General features: G+C 39.1%; 2 protein-coding genes across 3 annotated transcripts in view; one reads left to right on the top strand and one right to left on the bottom strand.

Annotated features, from left to right (window-relative positions):
- Positions 1-1068: 1068 nt before the first annotated feature.
- On the top strand, positions 1069-13171 carry zgc:56235 (Voltage-dependent anion-selective channel protein 2-like). Its single transcript, XM_062030744.1, has 9 exons — positions 1069-1227; positions 4107-4177; positions 4255-4304; positions 7858-8010; positions 8090-8142; positions 8236-8457; positions 12391-12541; positions 12606-12663; positions 12757-13171. Exons 2-9 carry the CDS (start codon positions 4111-4113, stop codon positions 12846-12848), a joined length of 846 nt encoding a protein of 281 aa, XP_061886728.1. The 5' UTR covers positions 1069-1227; positions 4107-4110; the 3' UTR covers positions 12849-13171.
- Positions 11898-20861, bottom strand: part of tor4aa (torsin family 4, member Aa) — a 73649-nt gene continuing 64685 nt past the window's right edge. For both annotated transcript variants that reach the window (XM_062030741.1, XM_062030742.1), the window contains one exon: positions 11898-19280. In XM_062030741.1, the coding sequence (XP_061886725.1) occupies positions 18432-19280 (849 nt within the window). In that variant the 3' untranslated portion in view covers positions 11898-18431. The remainder of the gene's footprint in view (positions 19281-20861) is intronic.

Genomic DNA, 20861 nt, shown 5'->3' with positions numbered 1-20861 from the left:
TTATACTTCCATTATTATTTGTATCCCACATTTAGTTTGTAATTAACAATAATCATAGTCTTAACTACTGTGTTGATTCAAGAGTCATGCATTACATACTATACATTACCTTTTGCACTATATTAATTTATATTATTATGTGTTGTCAACTTTGTACTTTTTTATGTCATTGCCTGAAATAAATAAATAAATGAAAAAAAATAATAATAAAATGAAATGAAGGGTAATATATTTTTCCAAGACATTGGTCTTAAAGTGTTTTTATTTCATGATACAATCAATTATTTCATGCTTTAATGGATCATTTCAAGACAATTAATTTAACATCAAAACTTTAATCAATCAATCAATCAATCAATCATCAATGGGCTCTGTACCGAGGATGTTGTTGTGGCTTGTACAGCCCTTTGAGACACTTGTGATTTAGGGCTATATAAATAAACATTGATTGAAAACTTTAACTTTACATTTTAAAGTTTTTTTTTTTTTTAAGTACAAAACGTTTGAACATAATTTAGCTCCATAACAACCGCACTTTAATAAAAACCGCATCTGGAAGTGACAACAATCGGTCTTTACTTCCGGAAACGTTTGCTCGACGTCACAGACGAGGGAGGGGTTCATGTCTCGTTAGCTCCATTGTTAGCTGACGTTTGCTACCATTTATTTAGGAGTTAGAATGCATAAAACAAAAGTTATGAATTAATTATAATTGGAACTAAATACATACATGTGTTACTGAATGTGTAATGCCCTGTATTTAATGTAAACATGTTTTTAATCATTTAAAATAAATATTTAATTATTCCAATTATTGAATTCCCTATATCATTATTTCATTAATTATTTCATGCTTTAATACATTATTTCAAGACAACGAATTTAACATAAAATCTTTAACTTTACATTTACATAATTTTTGTCAAGTACAAAACGTTTAGACATAATTTAGCTCCATAACAACCGCCGCATCTGAAAGTGACAACAATTGGTCTTTACTTCCGGAAACGTTTGCTCGACGTCACAGACGAGGGAGGGGTTTATGTCTCGTTGTCACTGTCACTCTCTGCGATTGCTGGCTGGTCAGCGGCGCATGCGCAGTGAGTCTCCTTGGTAGTGTCCTGTCCTGGCTGCTGTGTGACAGCGCTAAAACGAGCTAGCTGTCAATCTCCTCAGCAGCATCCCGCCAACAACACCCGCACGCTCCGCAGACGCCGCTTCGCATTGGTGAGGCAGCTCCGACATCTTTTTACGCGCAAATAGTTATTGTTTCTGCGCCTATTCAGCGCACTTTGATAGCATTATGTCCGTCCAAGGTTAGCCCCCACCCCTCAGCTAGCATGTGGGGGGGCTAACGCTAGCTTGCATTATGTAATAATGTTTAGCCTCGCATGCATGATGCATGCTTTAATCCCAGCCTTTATCGTCCTTTCCTCGCCACAATCCGCATATTTGTGTCAAGTAATGTCGGCTGCTGAGCTTGCTAATTGTTCGCGCAGCCCAGCTGTCACCCCTCACCTTTGTCCCTTTGTGTGCTTTGTCCACTATTAAAAATGCTGCATCAAGTAGATTGTTGTTATTTGGAATAATTTCTATTTACGACTTGTGTTACATTGCACTTTTGCTTTCTACTGCAGGAGAGCAAAAAACTATGTTAATGCATTTCAATCAATCAATCAATCAATGTTTACTTATATAGCCTAGGGCTGGGCGATATGGACTTTTATTAATATCTCGATATTTTTAGGCCATGTCACGATACACCATATATATTGGGCCTTATATTTTCCGCACTATAAGGCCCACCGGATTATAAGGCGCACCTTCAATGAATGGCATATTTCAAAACTGTGTTCATATGTAAGGCGCACCTATGCATCCATTAGATCAGACCTGGGCATTGTACGGCCCGCGGGGCGCATCCCTGTCCGGCCCGCGTTAGGCCAATCATAAATTACAAAATACATTTCAAAAAGTATCTATGTCGAGTGTGCAATACAACGATGCTGCTTTTGTTTTGAAAAGCATTATTTGTATTACTTCCGTGTGGACGTATGCGCGTGTGCGATTGTGAGTGAATTGAACGGCGCAATCACAAATGACAAAATAAAGTTTAAAAAACATCTATGTCGTGCGCGCAATACAACTGTGCTGATTTTATTTTGAAATGTGTTATTTATGCCGTATGTCCGGGGGGAACCTGTGAGTGAAGGTGCATAGAGACAAGTGATGAGACGCTAAAAAAGGAAAAGTTGATGACGAATGGCGTGTTTTCAACAAGACATGGACTGGCAAGTATTTCTTTACATAAATTAAAGGTAAAGCCGTGTGCTTAATTTTTGGTACACAGCTTGCTGTGTTTAAAGAATATAATTTTAATCGCCACTACACGAAGAAACACGAGGGAAAATACCGGAATGTGTCTGATGAAGCGCGCGCAAGGGAGGCCGATGCGTTGATGGTAAAACTGCAACCCCAACAAGGACTTTTTGCCATATTTCACACCCCCAGAGATGCAGCCGTCAGGACAAGTTTCGTCATTCCTCACAAAAGCGCCGGAAAAAGTAAGGCGTTTTCTGACGGAGAGTTTATTAAGGAGTGCTTATTGGACTTTGTTGCGCTGATAATGCCCGGAGACATGGACTGTTTTTCGCTAACTTTGGATGACAGCTCTGATGTACGTGATACCGCCCAGTTGCTCTTCTTCTTACGTGGGATAACTGCAGACTTTCAAATCACGGAGTAGCTGGCAGCCATGCAGTCAATTAAAGAGACAACCACAGGTAATGACTTGTTCACAGAGGTAAATGCGTGTTGGGACAAGCTGGCAGGTGTGACAATCCAATCCACTTTATTTGTATAGCACATTTAAACAACAAAATGTTTGCAAAGTGCTGCACAACAATATTAAAAACAATATTCAAATATTATCCTTAGCTCCACCAATGACTATAAAAAGAAAAAACAATTACATATAAAACCAATATAAAATAAATATGATTAAAAACTATTTTTAACAACAGATGGTTGTCCAAATCTGATGGGGAAAGATGTTGGATAATGCAGGATAAAGTGACCATCAAAAGCAATCTGCTTTTGTATAAAGTTAAGTTAGGTTAAATTAAATTATTATTATTATTATTAGTAATTATTATTATTATTATCATCATTATTATTTATCTTACGGTATATCAAAAATAATATTGAGCAAAATTTAATTGAAATATTGTCGTGTGGCCCTCCAGCAGTGCTCGGGTTGCTTATGCGGCCCCCGGTGAAAATTAATTGCCCACCCCTGCATTAGATGGAGCTGCGCTAAAGGGAATGTCAACAAAACAGTCAGATAGGTCAGTCAAACTTTACTAATAGATTACAAACCAGCGTTCTGACAACTCTGTTCACTCCCAAAATGAATAAACAGCTGATTTACTCGTGTTACGGTAAATCAAACGTTAGTGCAATCACAATATAGTAACACTCGAAATAGTGCAGAGCAATAACAATATATCAATAACTCGACGTTGCTCAAACGTTAATGTCACACAACACAACACACAAAATAAACATGTAAAGTTCACTTTATGAAGTTATTCCTCATCCACGAATCGCTCCAATTCTTCTTCTACCTAGTGGTTAGAGTGTCCGCCCTGAGATGGGTAGGTTGTGAGTTCAAACCCCATCAGAGTCATACCAAAGACTATAAAAATGGGACCCATTACCTCCCTGATTGGCACTCAGCATCAAAGGTTGGAATTGTGGGTTAAATCACCAAAAATGATTCCCGGGCGCGGCTGCTGCCCACTGCTCCCCTCACCTCCAAGGGGGTGATCAAAGGGGATGGGTCAAATACAGAGGTAGACAACAGCCTGGTAGAGAGGCAGCGGTGCGACAGACCTCATTGTTAGCACCTCAAATGATTTATATTTATTACTTAGGTTGGGGGTAAGGTTAAGGTTTTCATTGTATATTAGTGCGACCCCCACACCCCTTTTAAGGGGACGGGCAATATGTGCATTCGTATAGTTAGGAGGAGATGCCTCCGTGCTACTTTACTTGCTATAAGATGGATGTGACGTTTGCATCATTGTCCCTGCTGTGTGTTGCAGCATCATGGCTGTCCCACCTTCATACGCTGACCTGGGCAAGTCTGCCAAGGATATTTTCAGCAAAGGCTACGGTGAGTCAATCATTCAACTCCACTCATGTGACAAACATGCTCGTTAACCACTCTCCTGTTAAACACGATCTTTTTAGGCTTTGGACTCGTGAAGCTGGACGTGAAGACCAAATCACAAAGTGGAGTGGTGAGCGTCTCCTTTTTATCCTTTATCCTTTTTTTACCATGAATTGATTAACGTGGACCCCGACTTAAACAAGTTGAAAAACTTATTGTTACCATTTAGTGGTCAATTGTACGGAATATGTACTGTAATGTGCAATCTACTAAAAGAAGTTTCAATCAATCAATCCTAATTCCTTCTAACAAGTGACTCCGCCCACCTGATCAGCGATCAATCAGTAGCCTGCGAGCTCCTGCTGTGGCGTAAACGTGCATGAATGTCTGACTCTTTGTCCCCATCCTTTACCGCCCCTCTTTGACTCCTCCCCCTCGACCTCAATGCCGCTGCGGAACGTCTGGCGCTGGCGTAGATGGTAAGGCGAGTGTGAGGCCGCCATCGTCGCCACATCATCATCATCGCTTCCTTCATTTCTCACGCTCACGTTTTCATTTTTTATGTGCAATCATCTTTTTCTCTTCTTTACTCTCCGTTTTCTGCCATCTTCATGCTTCATGTTTGCCTACATCCTCTTCCTAAAGCGTTTTATTAGTTATGCATATGAAACTGTTTTAAACATGCAGCACAGGGGCCATTTGCGGCCCTCAGACCTAGTTATGTTGGCCCGCAGCATGTTGTTGGAAATGAAAACAATGTAATAAAGGAAGAGTAAAAAAATCCAAATGTAATGAGAAAAAAAGCTGAACATTTTAAAATATAGTTAATCTATACGCAGTCACAACTCAAAGTTTTGTCTTTAAATATATACAGTACAGGCCAAAAGTTTGGACACGCCTTCTCATTCAATGTGTTTTCTTTATTTCCATGACTATTTACATTGTAGATTGTCACATCAAAACTATGAATGAACACATGTGGAGTTATGTACTTAACAAAAAAAAAAGGGGAAATAACTGAAAACATGTTTTATATTCTAGTTTCTTCAAAATAACCACCCTTTGCTCTGATTACTGCTTTGTACACTCTTGGCATTCTCTCTATGAGCTTCAAGAGGTAGTCACCTGAAATGGTTTTCACTTCACAGGTGAAGCCCATGGAGAGAATGCCAAGAGTGTGCAAAGCAGTAATCAGAGCAAAGAGTGACTATTTTGAAGAAACTAGAATATAAAACATGTTTTATATTTTTTCATCTTTTTTTGTTAAGTGCATAACTCCAGATGTGTTCATTAGGGATGTCCCTTTAGGGATGCGTTAAAATGTAATATCGGAAATTATCGGTATCGTTTTTTTTATTATCTGTATCGTTTTTTTTAATTTTTTGATTTTTATTAAATCAACATAAAAAACACAAGATACACTTACAATTAGTGCACCAACCCAAAAAACCTCCCTCCCCCCATTTCTTTCTGTTATCAATATTCTGGTTCCTACATTATACATCAATATATATCAATACAGTCTGCAAGGGATACAGTCCGTAAGCACACATGATTGTGCGTGCTGCTGCTCCACTAATAGTACTAACCTTTAACAGTTCATTTTACTCATTTTCATTCATTACTAGTTTCTATGTAACTGTTTTTATATTGTTGTACTTTCTTTTTTATTCAAGAAAATGTTTTCAATTTAGTTATCTTATTTTATTATTATTTTTAAAAAGTACCTTATCTTCACCATACATGGTTGTCCAAATTAGGCATAATAATGTGTTAATTCCACGACTGCATATATCGGTTGATATCGGTATCTGTAATTAAAGAGTTGGACAATATCGGGATATCGGCAAAAAGCCATTATCGGTCATCCCTAGTGTTCATTCATAGTTTTGATGTGACAATCTACAATGTAAATAGTCATGAAAATAAAGAAAACACATTGAATGAGGAGAAGGTGTGTCCAAACTTTTGGCCTGTACTGAATGTCTGTTTTTAGAATAAAAAAAGATACTTTGACTTTTCAGTAAGCAGTTCTTGGTGGAAAAAGTTTAGACACCCCTGATCTAAAATATTAGAAGCTCTCGAAATAAAAACTAAGTTTAGTTAGTTAAAAAATAAAAATAATACTAACATGTAAATTAATTGGAAAAAATACAACAACAATAATAAACACTGCTATGTGTAACTGAACATTAATATTGTTGTACAGGCAGAATTTTTGACACACTAGCTTATGCAGTTACGCAATCCTAATGATAATGATATTATTCTATTTTTACAGGAGGAAAAAACTGTAAAAATGTCAGAAAAAAAAGCAAATTGTAATGAGAAAAAGTGGAAATGTTCAAACTAATAATTTATAATAAACTATGATACATATGACAGTTTCGTCTTTAAATATACATACTATCTGTTTTTATTTTATTTTTATTTTTTAAATAAGAAAATATCAAAATGGCCTCCCAAACTGCACTTCTCAGTATGTGGCCCTTGGTGGAAAAAGTTAAAATATTAGAAAATATAAACAACGGTTAGTTTTTTAATTTAAAAAAAATTAAAATAATACTAACTTATGAATTGATTAATTTGAAACATTACATCACTATTAAACACTGTTAAATTAATATTATTTTACAGGCAGAATTTTTGACACCCTAGTTCAGGGGTCGGCAACCCAAAATGTTGAAAGAGCCATATTGGACCAAAAATACAAAAACAAATCTGTCTGGAGCCGCAAAAAATTAAAAGCCATATTACATACAGATAGTGTGTCATGAGATATAAATTGAATTAAGAGGACTTAAAGGAAGCTAAATGACCTAATATATAGCTACAAATAAGGCATAATGATGCAATATGTACATATAGCTAGCCTAAATAGCATGTTAGCATCGATTAGCTTGCAGTCATGCAGTGACCAAATATGTCTGATTAGCACTCCACACAAGTCAATAACATCAACAAAACTCACCTTTGTGCACTCATGCACAACGTTAAAAGTTTGGTGGACAAAATGAGACAGAAATAGAAGTGGCATAAAACACGTCCTAGAAAGTCGGAGAAAGTTATACATGTAAACAAACCGAGGTGAGTTCAAGGACCGCCAAAATTAGTAGGACAAAACGGCGCTCGCCAAATACTCGAATCAGTGAAGCATGTTTAATACAAACAGTGTGCTTTATAATAATTAGGGAGGTTTGCGTCATGTTTGTCCTCCTACAGTAACCATATTAAAACAAAAAATATATTTTTTTCCCATCATCTTTTTCCATTTTTCATACATTTTTGAAAAAGCTCCAGAGAGCCACTAGGGCGGCGCTGAAGAGCCGCGGGTTGCCGACCCCTGCTCTAGGTTATGCAGTTACACAATCGTATTAATAATGTTAATATTTTATTCTTACAGGAGGAAAAAACAAATAAAATATATATATTTTAAAAAATCGGAATATGAGAAAAAGCTAAAATTTTCCAACTAATAATATTAATAAAGTTAGTCAACGGTTATACAAAGTGTTGTCTTGAAATATATATATATATATATAAATCTGTTTTTAGCATTTTTTTCCCCCATTAAAAACAATCTAAACTTTGGTGGAAAAAGTTAGGACACCCCCACGTTTGACAATGTTTACTTTGTGAAACAATCCTCCACACAGTTGTTACAAAGTCTGGTGTGTGTGTAGGAGTTCAACACGTCAGGCTCCAGCAACACGGACACAGGCAAAGCGGCGGGCAGCCTGGAGACCAAATACAAGATGAAGGAGTTGGGCCTGAGCATCAACCAGAAGTGGAACACGGACAACACGCTGGCCACCGAGGTCACGCTGGAGGACCAGGTGAGTGTGTGTGTGTGTGTGTGTGTGTGTGTGTGTGTACTGTGATGAAAGTGCTCACTTGCCTTTTCTTCACCTGTAGCTGACTCAAGGACTGAAGGTGGCCTTGGACACATCTTTTGTTCCAAACACGGGGTGAGAGCACGTCCGCTTGTTGACACCTGATTGTGCCGTCATGACGACACACGCATCACACGCCATTGTGCATATGCCTTTTTTTTTTTTTAGCAAGAAAAGCGGCAAGCTGAAGACAGCATACAAGCGTGACTACGTCAACCTGGGCTGTGACGTGGACTTCGAGGGTCCCATCATCCACGCCGCCGCCGTGCTGGGCTACGAGGGCTGGCTGGCGGGATACCAGATGGCCTTTGACACCGCCAAGTCCAAGCTGGCTCAGAACAACTTTGCACTGGGCTACAAGGCCGGGGACTTCCAGCTGCACACCAACGTGTGAGTTTTTAAAAAAAAACAACATCCATCTATTCAGGAAGTGAGCATTCTCTATCTAAAAATCAGTACACTTCACTGGGTCTGGCTCCGCCCCTTTAGCTGCCCTCCCGCTGTGTCGCTACTGTTATTGAGGCTGCCAGGACATTGTTTTGGGAGCTTTCACTGCCATATTTTCCGTACTACAGAGCACACCGGTATTTGAGCTGCACCCACCAAATTTTAGAGGAAATAATATTTATACATCATAAAAATGTATACCTGTTAAATCACATGATAAAATGCTAACTGTAACATGCATCAAGTACCCAAATATATTACTCTGAGGTGTGTACCTGAAAAATGTTTTTAAGATGGTAGCATGCTAACGTTAACATGCATCAAGTACTAAGATGAGCTTATTTAAAAAAAAAAAAGCTAGCATACTGTACTGTACAAACAATAGCATGCTTACAGTTAGCATTAGTAAAATACCAAAATATGACTGAGGTGTATAGCTGTTAGATTAGCTCAAAAAGCTAGCATGCTAATGTTTGCATGTTAAAATGCTAACTGTAACGTGCATCAAGTACCCAAATATATTACTGAGGTGTGTACCTGAAAAATGTTTTTAAGATGGTAGCATGCTAATGTTAACATGCATCAAGTACTAAGATGAGCTTATTTAAAAAAAATAAAAGCTAGCATACTGTACTGTACAAACAATAGCATGCTTACAGTTAGCATTAGTAAAATACCAAAATATGACTGAGGTGTATAGCTGTTAGATTAGCTCAAAAAGCTAGCATGCTAATGTTTGCATGTTAAAATGCTAACTGTAACATGCATCAAGTACCCGAATATATTACTGAGGTGTGTACCTGAAAAATGTTTTTAAGATGGTAGCATGCTAACGTTAACATGCATCAAGTACTAAGATGAGCTTATTAAAAAAAATAAAAGCTAGCATACTGTACTGTACAAACAATAGCATGCTTACAGTTAGCATTAGTAAAAATACCTAAATGTGACTGAGGTGTATAGCTGTTAGAATAGCTCAAAAAGCTAGCATGCTAATGTTTGCATGGTAAAATGCTAACTGTAACATGCATCAAGTACCCAAATATATTACTCTGAGGTGTGTACCTGAAACATTTTTTCAAGATGGTAGCATGCTAACGTTAACATGCATCAAGTACTAAGATGAGCTTATTTAAAAAAAATAAAAGCTAGCATACTGTACTGTACAAACAATAGCATGCTTACAGTTAGCATGAGTAAAATACCAAAATATGACTGAGGTGTATGGCTGTTAAATTAGCTCAAAAAGCTAGCTTGGTAATGTTTGCATGTTAAAATGCTAACTGTAACATGCATCAAGTACCCAAAGGTGTGTAGCTGAAACATTTTTTCAAGATGGTAGCATGCTAACGTTAACATGCATCAAGTACTAAGATGAGCTTATTTAAAAAAAAAATGAAAGCAAGCATACTGTACTGTACAAACAATAGCATGCTTACAGTTAGCATTAGTAAAAATACCAAAATATGACTGAGGTGTATAGCTGTTAAATTAGCTCAAAAAGTTAGCATGCTAATGTTCACATGCTATCGGGTATTATTCGTCAAGTAACAAAATATTTGACGCTGAAGTGTATACCTTAAAAAAATTAGCAAAAAAGCTAGCATGCTAATGATGGCATAGACATGTTCTAAGGGTACGCAGCATGGAGCGCTACTGCCAACTGGCGCTGACGAGACGCGGGGCCGCCATCTTGGAGTGGTGATCAGTGCAATTCATTTGGCAGGAGCAATGAACTGTCAGCGCATTTAATTCATCTTACCTCAATGAATACCACTGATTTTTACGCGCTTTTTTGTCATACGTGTAGCTATGATAAAGGACACATGTTTTATTATTCATAGTTTGCTTAACAGTAATAGAATATTCTTATATGCTATAAGTGACCAGACGTCCCAGATCAAAACTGGGAATATAATCCCAGAGAAGGGGGAAAAAACGGTCAGCTATTTTGAAGTTGAAGAAACAATATGATTAGGTTATATATACATGCATATATCCTACATAAACAATGTATGAATGTATTATATATAGGGATGATGTTTGATAAGAAATTATCGAGTTCGAGCCTATTATCGAATCCTCTTATCGAACCGATTCCTTATCGATTCTCTTATGGAGTCCAGATAGGTTGTTGTATATGGAAAAAAACACACGATATTTGGTTTGACGAAAGCTCACTTTTATTATATAAGAAAAAAATAAAATCTAATAAATAAATAAATATTGACTGTTACCCACCTAAAAAAATAAAATAAAAAAAAATAAATATTGACTGTTGTTACCCAAAGTATATTAAATGGGATTTTTCAGAAAAACAAATATATACAGTAACACAAAAACAAGCTGTCTCTGTGATCACTATAGGTGTATAAATAATAATAGTGTTAAATAAAATCAGTCCCTTTGACACAAAACTGAAAATAATACAGCTCTCCAAAAAGTGCACTTCTGCTGCTATTTGACATAACTGTTTGTTATGATGCTTTGACATTTTTGCACTTTTTTTCTTTATTGAAAGACAATTCTATGAAGAGAAAAGTTGTTTGCAAATGTGGTTACAATGCTAAAAAATGAAAAGTTAAAGCTAAAAAAAGAAATACACTTTATTGAGTTAAAATCTTTCTTTATAGGGGGAAAGATGTGATGTTATGAGCTAGGGAATATAACAACTACACTACCCAGTATGCAACAGGAGTGACAAGCATGCGCGGTAGCCCCGAAAAGTGTTGTTGCATGTCGTCACCTGTGAAAGTAAACGTCAAGAACTCAGCCAACACGCCTCGTCTGCATTATTTATAATTAGACAGACAACACATCTACAGTGTGATTTTGGTTTGTTTACAAGTAAAGAAAAACAAAAGTTCAAAAAGGGAGATGTGTTGTATATATATGTATGTGCTGCGGTTGTTTTAAGAACGTTGCGACAGCTGCCGTAAAGGAGGTGCGTTGCTAGCCTGGTTGCTATGTTTCCGGTTGGTGGTAAAAGTGTTGGTCATGTGTTTGTACCCTGCTCAAATCTCCCAGTAAAGTTATTCATTGGATTATATTGTTTTGAACTTTATTATTCCATTGTTTTTCCTGCTTTCCCTATCTGCGCCTAATGACTGAGCTACGTGACGTAAATTCTTGTGATGTCTCAAGGGGCATTTCTGGTCGGGATGGGATTTGTTGCGAGGGATTCGAATAAAGAACCAACTCTTTTTCTTTACTATAGTGGTCTCGATAACGGGTACCGGTTCTCAAAAAGGGATTCGAGTCCGAGGACTCGGTTCTTTTCTTATCGAACAACCGGGAAAACCGGTTTCGAGTATCATCCCTAATTATATATCTATAGACTGTATCTCTGTTGCTGCAGCAGCAGAGAGTTTATTCTGTCTTGACACTTTGTATTGATATTTTGTATTACATTCTTCCTTTAAATGATAATAATGACAAACAATCTTTATTTTCATCGTTTATTTCAACTCTGTTACTCAACTATGACATTTTTAAATGTAATTAATTTCATTGACAAGCAATTCTATTATGGTCATACTCTTGTTTGCTAGCGGCTAGGATTTCAGTACAATTGAAGCTCTTTGCTCCTTCTCAACTCTGTGCTAATATTCTTTTCACAGAATACAACCAATAGTATGTTGATGTTAAATCTTACTTGTGCAAAGTAATCCCCCGATTCCTATTTTCAACAGTGCGCTCATTTTGAGCAGGAAAACGCTGAACACCATCTTTGTTTTCTACCTGTCAACTGTCTCCTCATCACCACTTCAAGATGGCGGCCCATTTTCTCTACTTACAAGATGTCTATGAATGATGGCGCCTGGGCCGCACTTTTGGACGCATGGTCAATCTTCATTGTTGTCATTTGCGTCTCAGCAACGACGGCACAGAGTTCGGCGGCTCCATCTACCAGAAGGTGAACGGGCAGCTGGAGACGGCGGTCAATCTGGCGTGGACGGCCGGCAGCAACAACACTCGCTTCGGCATCGCCGCCAAGTACAAAGTGGACTCAGACACGTCTCTGTCGGTAAGTGACCGGACCCACGGCAGTTCCCGCCACCGGTCTCACGGCGCCTCTTGTCCTCCGGCAGGCCAAAGTCAACAACGCCAGTCTGATCGGCGTGGGCTACACTCAGAGCCTGCGACCAGGTGAGTCCACGCGCCAATTGTAATGAGCTGCAGTACAAAGCACGCCCGCAGGGGGCGCCATGTGAAAAGGCTTCGTCCTCTCCCCTCACGCAGGCGTCAAAGTCACGCTGTCGGCGCTGATTGACGGCAAGAACTTCAACGCCGGCGGTCACAAAGTGGGAATGGGCTTTGAGCTGGAGGCGTGAAGACATCACCACGTAAATCCTCCCCCACACGCATGTTGACAGTGGAGTTGTAGCGTGTTGTGAACACTTGAGCGGCTGTGTGTGTTTTTAAGTTCATGTTTCAATGTTGAGGGTTGTTGCCGTGACGACCAAACCTAGAACCATGGGATGTGGAATCAATGCGGTGGAATCTTCTAGTTCCACTCTTTGCTTTTCTACCTCATTCTTTTTCATCTCAAACATCTTTCCTTTGTGTGTTGCTCACCGCACTCCTCCCTTCTCACGCCACACCTCCTTTTACTACATGACCTAGGACATAATAAATATTTAAATTAAAGCCCAAACATGTCTGTTCAATGTCCCTTTAAAAAAGGCAATAGTACTGATTTCGAAGCAAACGTGTCTATTACTAAACTGAAAAGGAACACACTTTGTCCATTATTAGCGTGAAAATTAAAACAATGCATGGAAAATACCTGCACAAACCCATCAAGTCATAAAAATGGGTAAGCGTTTTGCAAACAAATGATAAATGAATGCATTTTCCTGTTATACAGTATCTCACATTCTATTTTGTGTTTTGGAAAATGTCATAAACCTTACCTATTTAATAAAAAAAATAATACAAAAGAAAACACATTTTTATGCATATGTAAATTTATTCAGTTATAAACATTCATTTTCTTTCCTTCATGGATCTAAACTTTACCGCTTTATCTCTATAGCACTAATTCTTGTTGGTAAATGAGAGACGATGAGAGATTGATTATCATCACACCTCAACATCTCTATAGCACTAATTCTTGTTAGTAAATGAGAGACGAGGAGAGATTATCATCACACTTCAACATCTCTATAGCACTAATTCTTGTTGGTAAATGAGAGACGATGAGAGATTATCATCACACTTCAACATCTCTATAGCACTAATTCTTGTTGGTAAATGAAAGACAATGACAGATTATCATCACACTTCAACATCTCTATAGCACTAATTCTTGTTGGTAAATGAGAGACTATGAGAGATTATCATCACACTTCAACATCTCTATAGCGCAAATTTTTGTTGGTAAATGATAGATAATGAGAGGTTATTATCACACTTCAACATCTCTATAGCACTAATTCTTGTTGGTAAATGAGAGACGATGAGAGATTATCATCACACCTCAACATCTCTATAGCACTAATTCTTGTTGGTAAATGAAAGACAATGACAGATTATCATCACACTTCAACATCTCTATAGCACTAATTCTTGTTGGTAAATGAGAGACGATGAGAGAGTATCATCACACTTCAACATCTCTATAGCACTAATTCTTGTTGGTAAATGAGAGACTATGAGAGATTATCATCACACTTCAACATCTCTATAGCGCAAATTTTTGTTGGTAAATGATAGATAATGAGAGGTTATTATCACACTTCAACATCTCTATAGCACTAATTCGTGTTGGTAAATGAGAGACGATGAGAGATTATCATCACACTTCAACATCTCGATAGCACTAATTCTTGTTGGTAAATGAGAGACGATGAGAGATTGATTATCATCACACTTCAACATCTCTATAGCACTAATTCTTGTTGGTAAATGAAAGACAATGACAGATTATCATCACACTTCAACATCTCTATAGCACTAATTCTTGTTGGTAAATGAGAGACGATGAGAGATTATCATCACACTTCAACATCTCTATAGCACTAATTCTTGTTGGTAAATGAGAGACGATGAGAGATTATCATCACACTTCAACATCTCGATAGCACTAATTCTTGTTGGCAAATGAGAGACGATGAGAGAATATTATCACACTTCAACATCTCTATAGCGCTAATTGTTGTTGGTAAATGAGAGACGATGAGAGATTATCATCACACTTCCACATCTCGATAGCACTAATTCTTGTTGGCAAATGAGAGACGATGAGAGAATATTATCACACTTCAACATCTCTATAGCGCTAATTGTTGTTGGTAAATGAGACTATGAAAGATTATTATCACGCTTCAACATCTCTATAGTGCTAATTCTTGTTGGTAAATGAGACGTGAAAATTAAAACTGCATGGAAAATACAAAATGAACACCTGCACAAACCCATCAAGTCATAAAAATGGGTAAGCGTTTTGAAAACAAATGATAAATGTATGCCTTTTCCTGTTATACAGTATCTCACATTCTATTTTGTGTTTTGGAAAATGTCATAAACGTTACCTATTTAATAAAAAAAATAATACAAAAGAAAACACATTTTTATGCATATGTAAATGTATTCAGTTATAAACATTCATTCACTTCTTTCCTTCATGGATCTAAACTTTACCGCTGTCGGTATTTTCAATGTAATATTTTCAGAATGTGTTCTATTTTTGCCAAAGTAAGACAAAGAAAACAATCTGCAGTTGTCTTTATGTTGTAGTTTTAATGCCATGATTTTAATAGTCTGGCGTGCGCAGATTTTCCTCCATGCGGCCCCAGAGCTCAAATGAGTTTGACACCCCTGATTTAGATCATAAATAATGCCTCTCACCTGAAAAGTAGATGGCTAAGAATATAATCAGACAAGTTGGGACACTATGACAGCGCTCGCCTTGAAATATATCCAATTCAAAGTGACAACAATCAGTCTGGCCCTTTCATTTTCAAAAATTGGCATTCAGCTATAATTAATATTAATATAAAGAATACATCTGTCAGGTTCTAACACTGATGACATCTATTAAACAGACAAGAAGCAAGGAATCATGCAGAGACAGAGTTCAATTTAGCTCAATGAGGAGAGACGTTTTGGGCTGTACTCTTAGTTACAGAACCAACCTACGCTCTAAAGTCCAGCCCATGTTCTCCTCTAAAAGGAGTGGCCACACATTTCATGCAAAGCAGCTTCCAGTACGCACTATACGTGACGGAATGTGCTGGGGCCTTGTGATTGCCTTGTCTCTGCTTCGTCTGCGTGCTGTCGTCTTATCTTCGTTGAGGTCCTTTATGTCCTTGGCTGTTAGTGGGCTAAGACAAACAAAATATCTAACCCTCATACGCCGTGGTTGATAACCAGTTTTGTCCTTGCACAGATAGAAAAGTACAACTTGAGCACAATAGCTAATAACTATAGCAACGGCCTTTAAGCATAAGAGTTGTGTGATAACTTTCACATAATTATTCTAACAATATCATAGTCTTCCAATGAACAAAGTCATCTTTTATTGCTTCTGTAAACATTCTTAATTGTTGTTTAAAGGCCTACTGAAATGATTTTTTTTTATTCAAACGGGGATAGCAGATCCATTCTATGTGTCATACTTGATCATTTCGCGATATTGCCATATTTTTGCTGAAAGGATTTAGTAGAGAACACCGACGATAAAGATCGCAACTTTTGGTATCTGATAAAAAAAAAGCCTTGCCTGTACCGGAAGTAGCGTGACGTAGTCAGTTGATAGCCTCCTCATATTTTCCTATTGTTTTCAATGCAGCTAGAGCGATCGGACCGAGAAAGCGACGATTACCCCATTAATTTGAGCGAGGATGAAAGATTCGTGGATGAGGAACGTTAGAGTGACGGACTAGAATGCAGTGCAAGACATATCTTTTTTCGCTCTGACCGTAACTTAGGTACAAGCTGGCTCATTGGATCCGAGTCAAAGTCTTCCTGGTTGTGTTGCCGTAGTCCGCCGCTAATACACCGATCCCACCTACAACTTTCTTCTTTGCAGTCTTCATTGTTCATTAAACAAATTGCAAAAGATTCACCAACACAGATGTCCAGAATACTGTGGAATTTTGCGATGAAAACAGAGCTATTTTGTATTGTTTTCAATGGGGTACCGATACTTCTGTTCCACTGGCTACGTCACGCGCATACGTCATCATCCAAAGACGTTTTCAACCGGAAGTTTAGCGGGAAATTTAAAATGTCACTTTATAAGTTAACCCGTATTGGCATGTGTTGCAATGTTAAGATTTCATCATTGATATATAAACTATCAGACTGCGTGGTCGCTAGTAGTGGCTATAGAGATGTCACAGGAGCTAGTATTCCTCACAATTCCCCGTTGTTTACAATGGAGCGAGAGAGATTCGGACCGAGAAAGTGATGATTACCCCATTAATTTGAGCGAGGATGAAAGATTCGTAGATGAGGAACGTTACAGTGAAGGACTAGAGAGGCAGTGCAGGACGTATCTTTTTTCGCTCTGACTGTAACTTAGGTACAAGCTGGCTCATTGGATTCCACACTCTCCTTTTTCTATTGTGGATCACGGATTTGTATTTTAAACCACCTGGGATACTATATCCTCTTGAAAATGAGAGTCCAGAACGCGAAATGGACATTCAGTGCCTTTTATCTCCACGACAATACATCGGCGAAATGCTTTAGCTACGAGCTAACGTGATAGCATCGTGCTTTAACTGCATATAGAAACAAAAAAACAAACCCCTGACTGGAAGGATAGATAGAAAATCAACAATACTATTAAACCGTGGACATGTAAATACACGGTTAATGCTTTCCAGGCTGGCGAAGGTTAACAATGCTGTGCTAACGACGCCATTGAAGCTAACTTAGCAACTTAGCAACGGGACCTCACAGACCTATGCTAAAAACATTAGCTCTCCACCTACGCCAGCCAGCCCTCATCTACTCAACACCCGTGCTCACCTGCGTTCCAGCGATCGGCAGAAGGACGAAGGACTTCACCCGATGCGTTTGGCGGCCCGGAGACGTAGGAAGTCAAGGTGAGGTCCGCGGCTAGCGCGGCTAGCGCTCCAACAAAGTCTTCCTGGTTGTGTTGCTGTAGTCCGCTGCTAATACACCGATCCCACCTACAACTGTCTTCTTTGCAGCCTTCATTGTTCATTAAACAAATTGCAAAAGATGTCCAGAATACTGTGGAATTATGAAATGAAAACAGAGCTTTTTGTATAGGATTCTACGGGTACCATAACTTCCGTTACCCTAACTTCGTCACGCGCATACGTCATCATACCGCGACGTTTCAGCCGGATATTTCCCGGGAAGTTTTAAAAGTCACTTTATAAGTTAACCCGGCTGTATTGGCATGTGTTGCAATGTTAAGATTTCATCATTGATATATAAACTATCAGACTGCGTGGCCGCTAGTAGTGGCTTTCAGTAGGCCTTTAAAGTTCACTGAGACGAGTCTGACGCAAACAATACATTTTCGTTTTTTCACACGATATGCGAATAAGTAAAAATGCGTAAATGAAGGATTTAACGCCGACTTCCAAGCCACAACGCTCGTTAAATGCTTTTTTCTGTCAATGCTGTGTTCGCTGTGAGCTGGTTTGTTTTCAACGAATTCCCGGTTGCTAGGGGATTGGTAGGCGGAAGTGACGTAGGTCCGCCCTCACCCATCAATCAAAAAGCTAGCATATTAGCCATTAGCTCGTGTAGCTAGCAAGCTAACGAACGATTTTCTGACTGTTAAAAGTTGTGTCCTTCACTTAGTTACCTGTGTGACATACTGGAGCTCACCCAGTGTGGTTGTGTATTGGCCAGAAGAAGAACTTACTGGAAAGTTCTCCTTGGAGTCAGTGGTGCTATGGCGTCCATCTTTGTTTGGGTCACCAGCTTCACAGCAGGTTGACTTTGGCCACCACCTGCTTGCAGCCCGTCACGGAATACTCCCAGCCCCCCGCGGCGGGATAGTACTCCACCTCGCCGGCCAGCGTCTCCACGTGGGGCCGGTCGGGGTAGAAGCCCTCGCGGGTCATCTCTTCCAGGAAGCACTGCATCACGTGACTTTTCTCCAGGAGGCCCAGAGGCAGGATGTCCGCCTGCGTCCACAGCGCGTGGCGCTTGGCCAGAGACCCCCGCAGCGCCGGCGTCAGCTCGGCGAGCGGGTCGCCGCGGCGACGGGAGGAGGCGGTGGCCGCGGAGACGTTGTGCAGCACGTGCTTGGTGATGTCGCGGTGGCCCAGGTTGCTGAGGAAGACGTAGACGGCGTTGAGGAACTGGTTGGGCTGCTTGGACGCCACCAGGCCGTGCAGCGCGTCCAGGAGGTCTTGGTGCATGTGCTCCGCCTCGTCGAACACCAGCAGCGGGATCTTCTCCTCCTCCTCCGCCCGCTCCACCATGGCGGAGATGAGGGCGCGCAGGTCTCGGGCGCACTGCGGGGCGTGGGCCTCCTGGGGGCAGCGGTGCAGCACGTAGTACTGCAGGACCAGGGACTCGCCCACCACCGAGCGGAAGTGTCCCGCCAGGAGGCGCCCCAGGTGGCTCTTGCCCACGCCCACCGGCCCGTGCAGGGACAGCACCAGCGGCTTGTTGTGCACGTAGGTGGACAGGTAGTCCTTCAGGTGGGACAGCAGACCCTCCACCGCACCCTGCTGGCCAAACACCTCCCTCCTCAGGGTCTTCTCCAGACCCTCCAGGTCGTATCGCAGCACGTGGTCGTCCAGGTTCTCGATGGCGTTGTACACCTGAACACACAACACCTTAGTTTGGAGACGGTGCGAGATTATTATCACACTTCAACATCTCTATAGATGTTGGTGAATGAGAGATTATCATTACACTTCAACATCTCTTTATTTCTATGTTTTGGGGTAAATGAGACGATGAGAGATTACTATCACACTTCAACATCTCAGCGCTAATTTTTGTTGGTAAATGATAGATAATGAGAGGTTATTATCACACTTCAACATCTCTATAGCGCACATTTTTGTTGGTAAATAAGAGACGATGAGAGATTATCATCACACTTCAACATCTCTATAGCACTAATTCTTGTTGGCAAATGAGAGACGATGAGAGAATATTATCACACTTCAACATCTCTATAGCGCTAATTGTTGTTGGTAAATGAGAGACTATGAGAGATTATTATCACACTTCAACATCTCTATAGTGCTATTTTTTGTTGGTAAATGATAGATAACGAGTGGTTCTCATCACACTTCAACATTTCTATAGCGCACATTTTTGTTGGTAAATAAGAGACGATGAGAGATTATCATCACACTTCAACATCTCTATAGCACTAATTCTTGTTGGTAAATAAGAGACGATGAGAGATTATCATCACACTTCAACATCTCTAGAGCGCTAATTTTTGTTGACAAATGAGAGACGATGGGAGATAACATCACACTTCAACATCTTTAACGCTAATTACTGTTGGTAAATGATAGATAATGAGAGATTATTATCACACTTCAACATCTCTATAGATCTAATTATTGTTGGTAAATGAGACATTATAAACACACTTCAACATATCTTTAGTTCTATTTTTTGGGGCAAATGAGACGATGAGAGATTATCATCACACTTCAACATCTCAGCGCTAATTTTTGTTGGTAAATGATAAATAATGAGAGGTTATTATCACACTTCAACATCTCTATAGCTTCACAATGTAAACAAATGCCATGGGTGGATCTACACCTGACATCCACTGTAATGATACCAAGTACAAGAGTGTATCTAGTCGATACTACTATGATTACAGCGATATTTTTTATCGTCACAAAATATCCAAAAAAAAAATCATATTATGTTTATAAAGTCAGGAAATACGTCCCTGGACACATGAGGACTTTGAATATGACCAATGTATGATCCTGTAACGACTTGGTATCGGATCGACACCTAAATGTGTGGTATCATCCAAAACTAATGTAAAGTATCAAAGAAGAGAAGAAGAAGTGATTATTACATTTGAACAGAAGTGTAGATAGAACATGTTACAACAGAAAATAAGCAGATATTAACAGTGAACAAACAAGTGGATTAATAATCAATTTTTTACAGTTTGTCCCTCATAATGTGTACAAAATAATAGGTGTATAAATGCCACAATATGTTACTGCATACGTCAGCAGACTAATTAGGAGTCTTTGTTTGTTTACTTACTACTAAAAGACAAGTTGTCTAGTATGTTGACTATTTTATTGAAGGACTAAATTGCAATAATAAACATATGTTTCATGTACTCTAAGATTTTTTGTTAAAATAAAGCCAATAATGACATTTTGTTTGTGGTGCCCTTTATTTAG

The sequence above is a fragment of the Entelurus aequoreus genome, linkage group LG21 (genome assembly GCF_033978785.1).
Source record: "Entelurus aequoreus isolate RoL-2023_Sb linkage group LG21, RoL_Eaeq_v1.1, whole genome shotgun sequence".
Lineage (NCBI taxonomy): Eukaryota > Metazoa > Chordata > Actinopteri > Syngnathiformes > Syngnathidae > Entelurus > Entelurus aequoreus.
The sequence above is the reverse complement of the archived record's forward strand: the minus strand, read 5'-3'. Positions and strand labels throughout refer to the sequence as shown.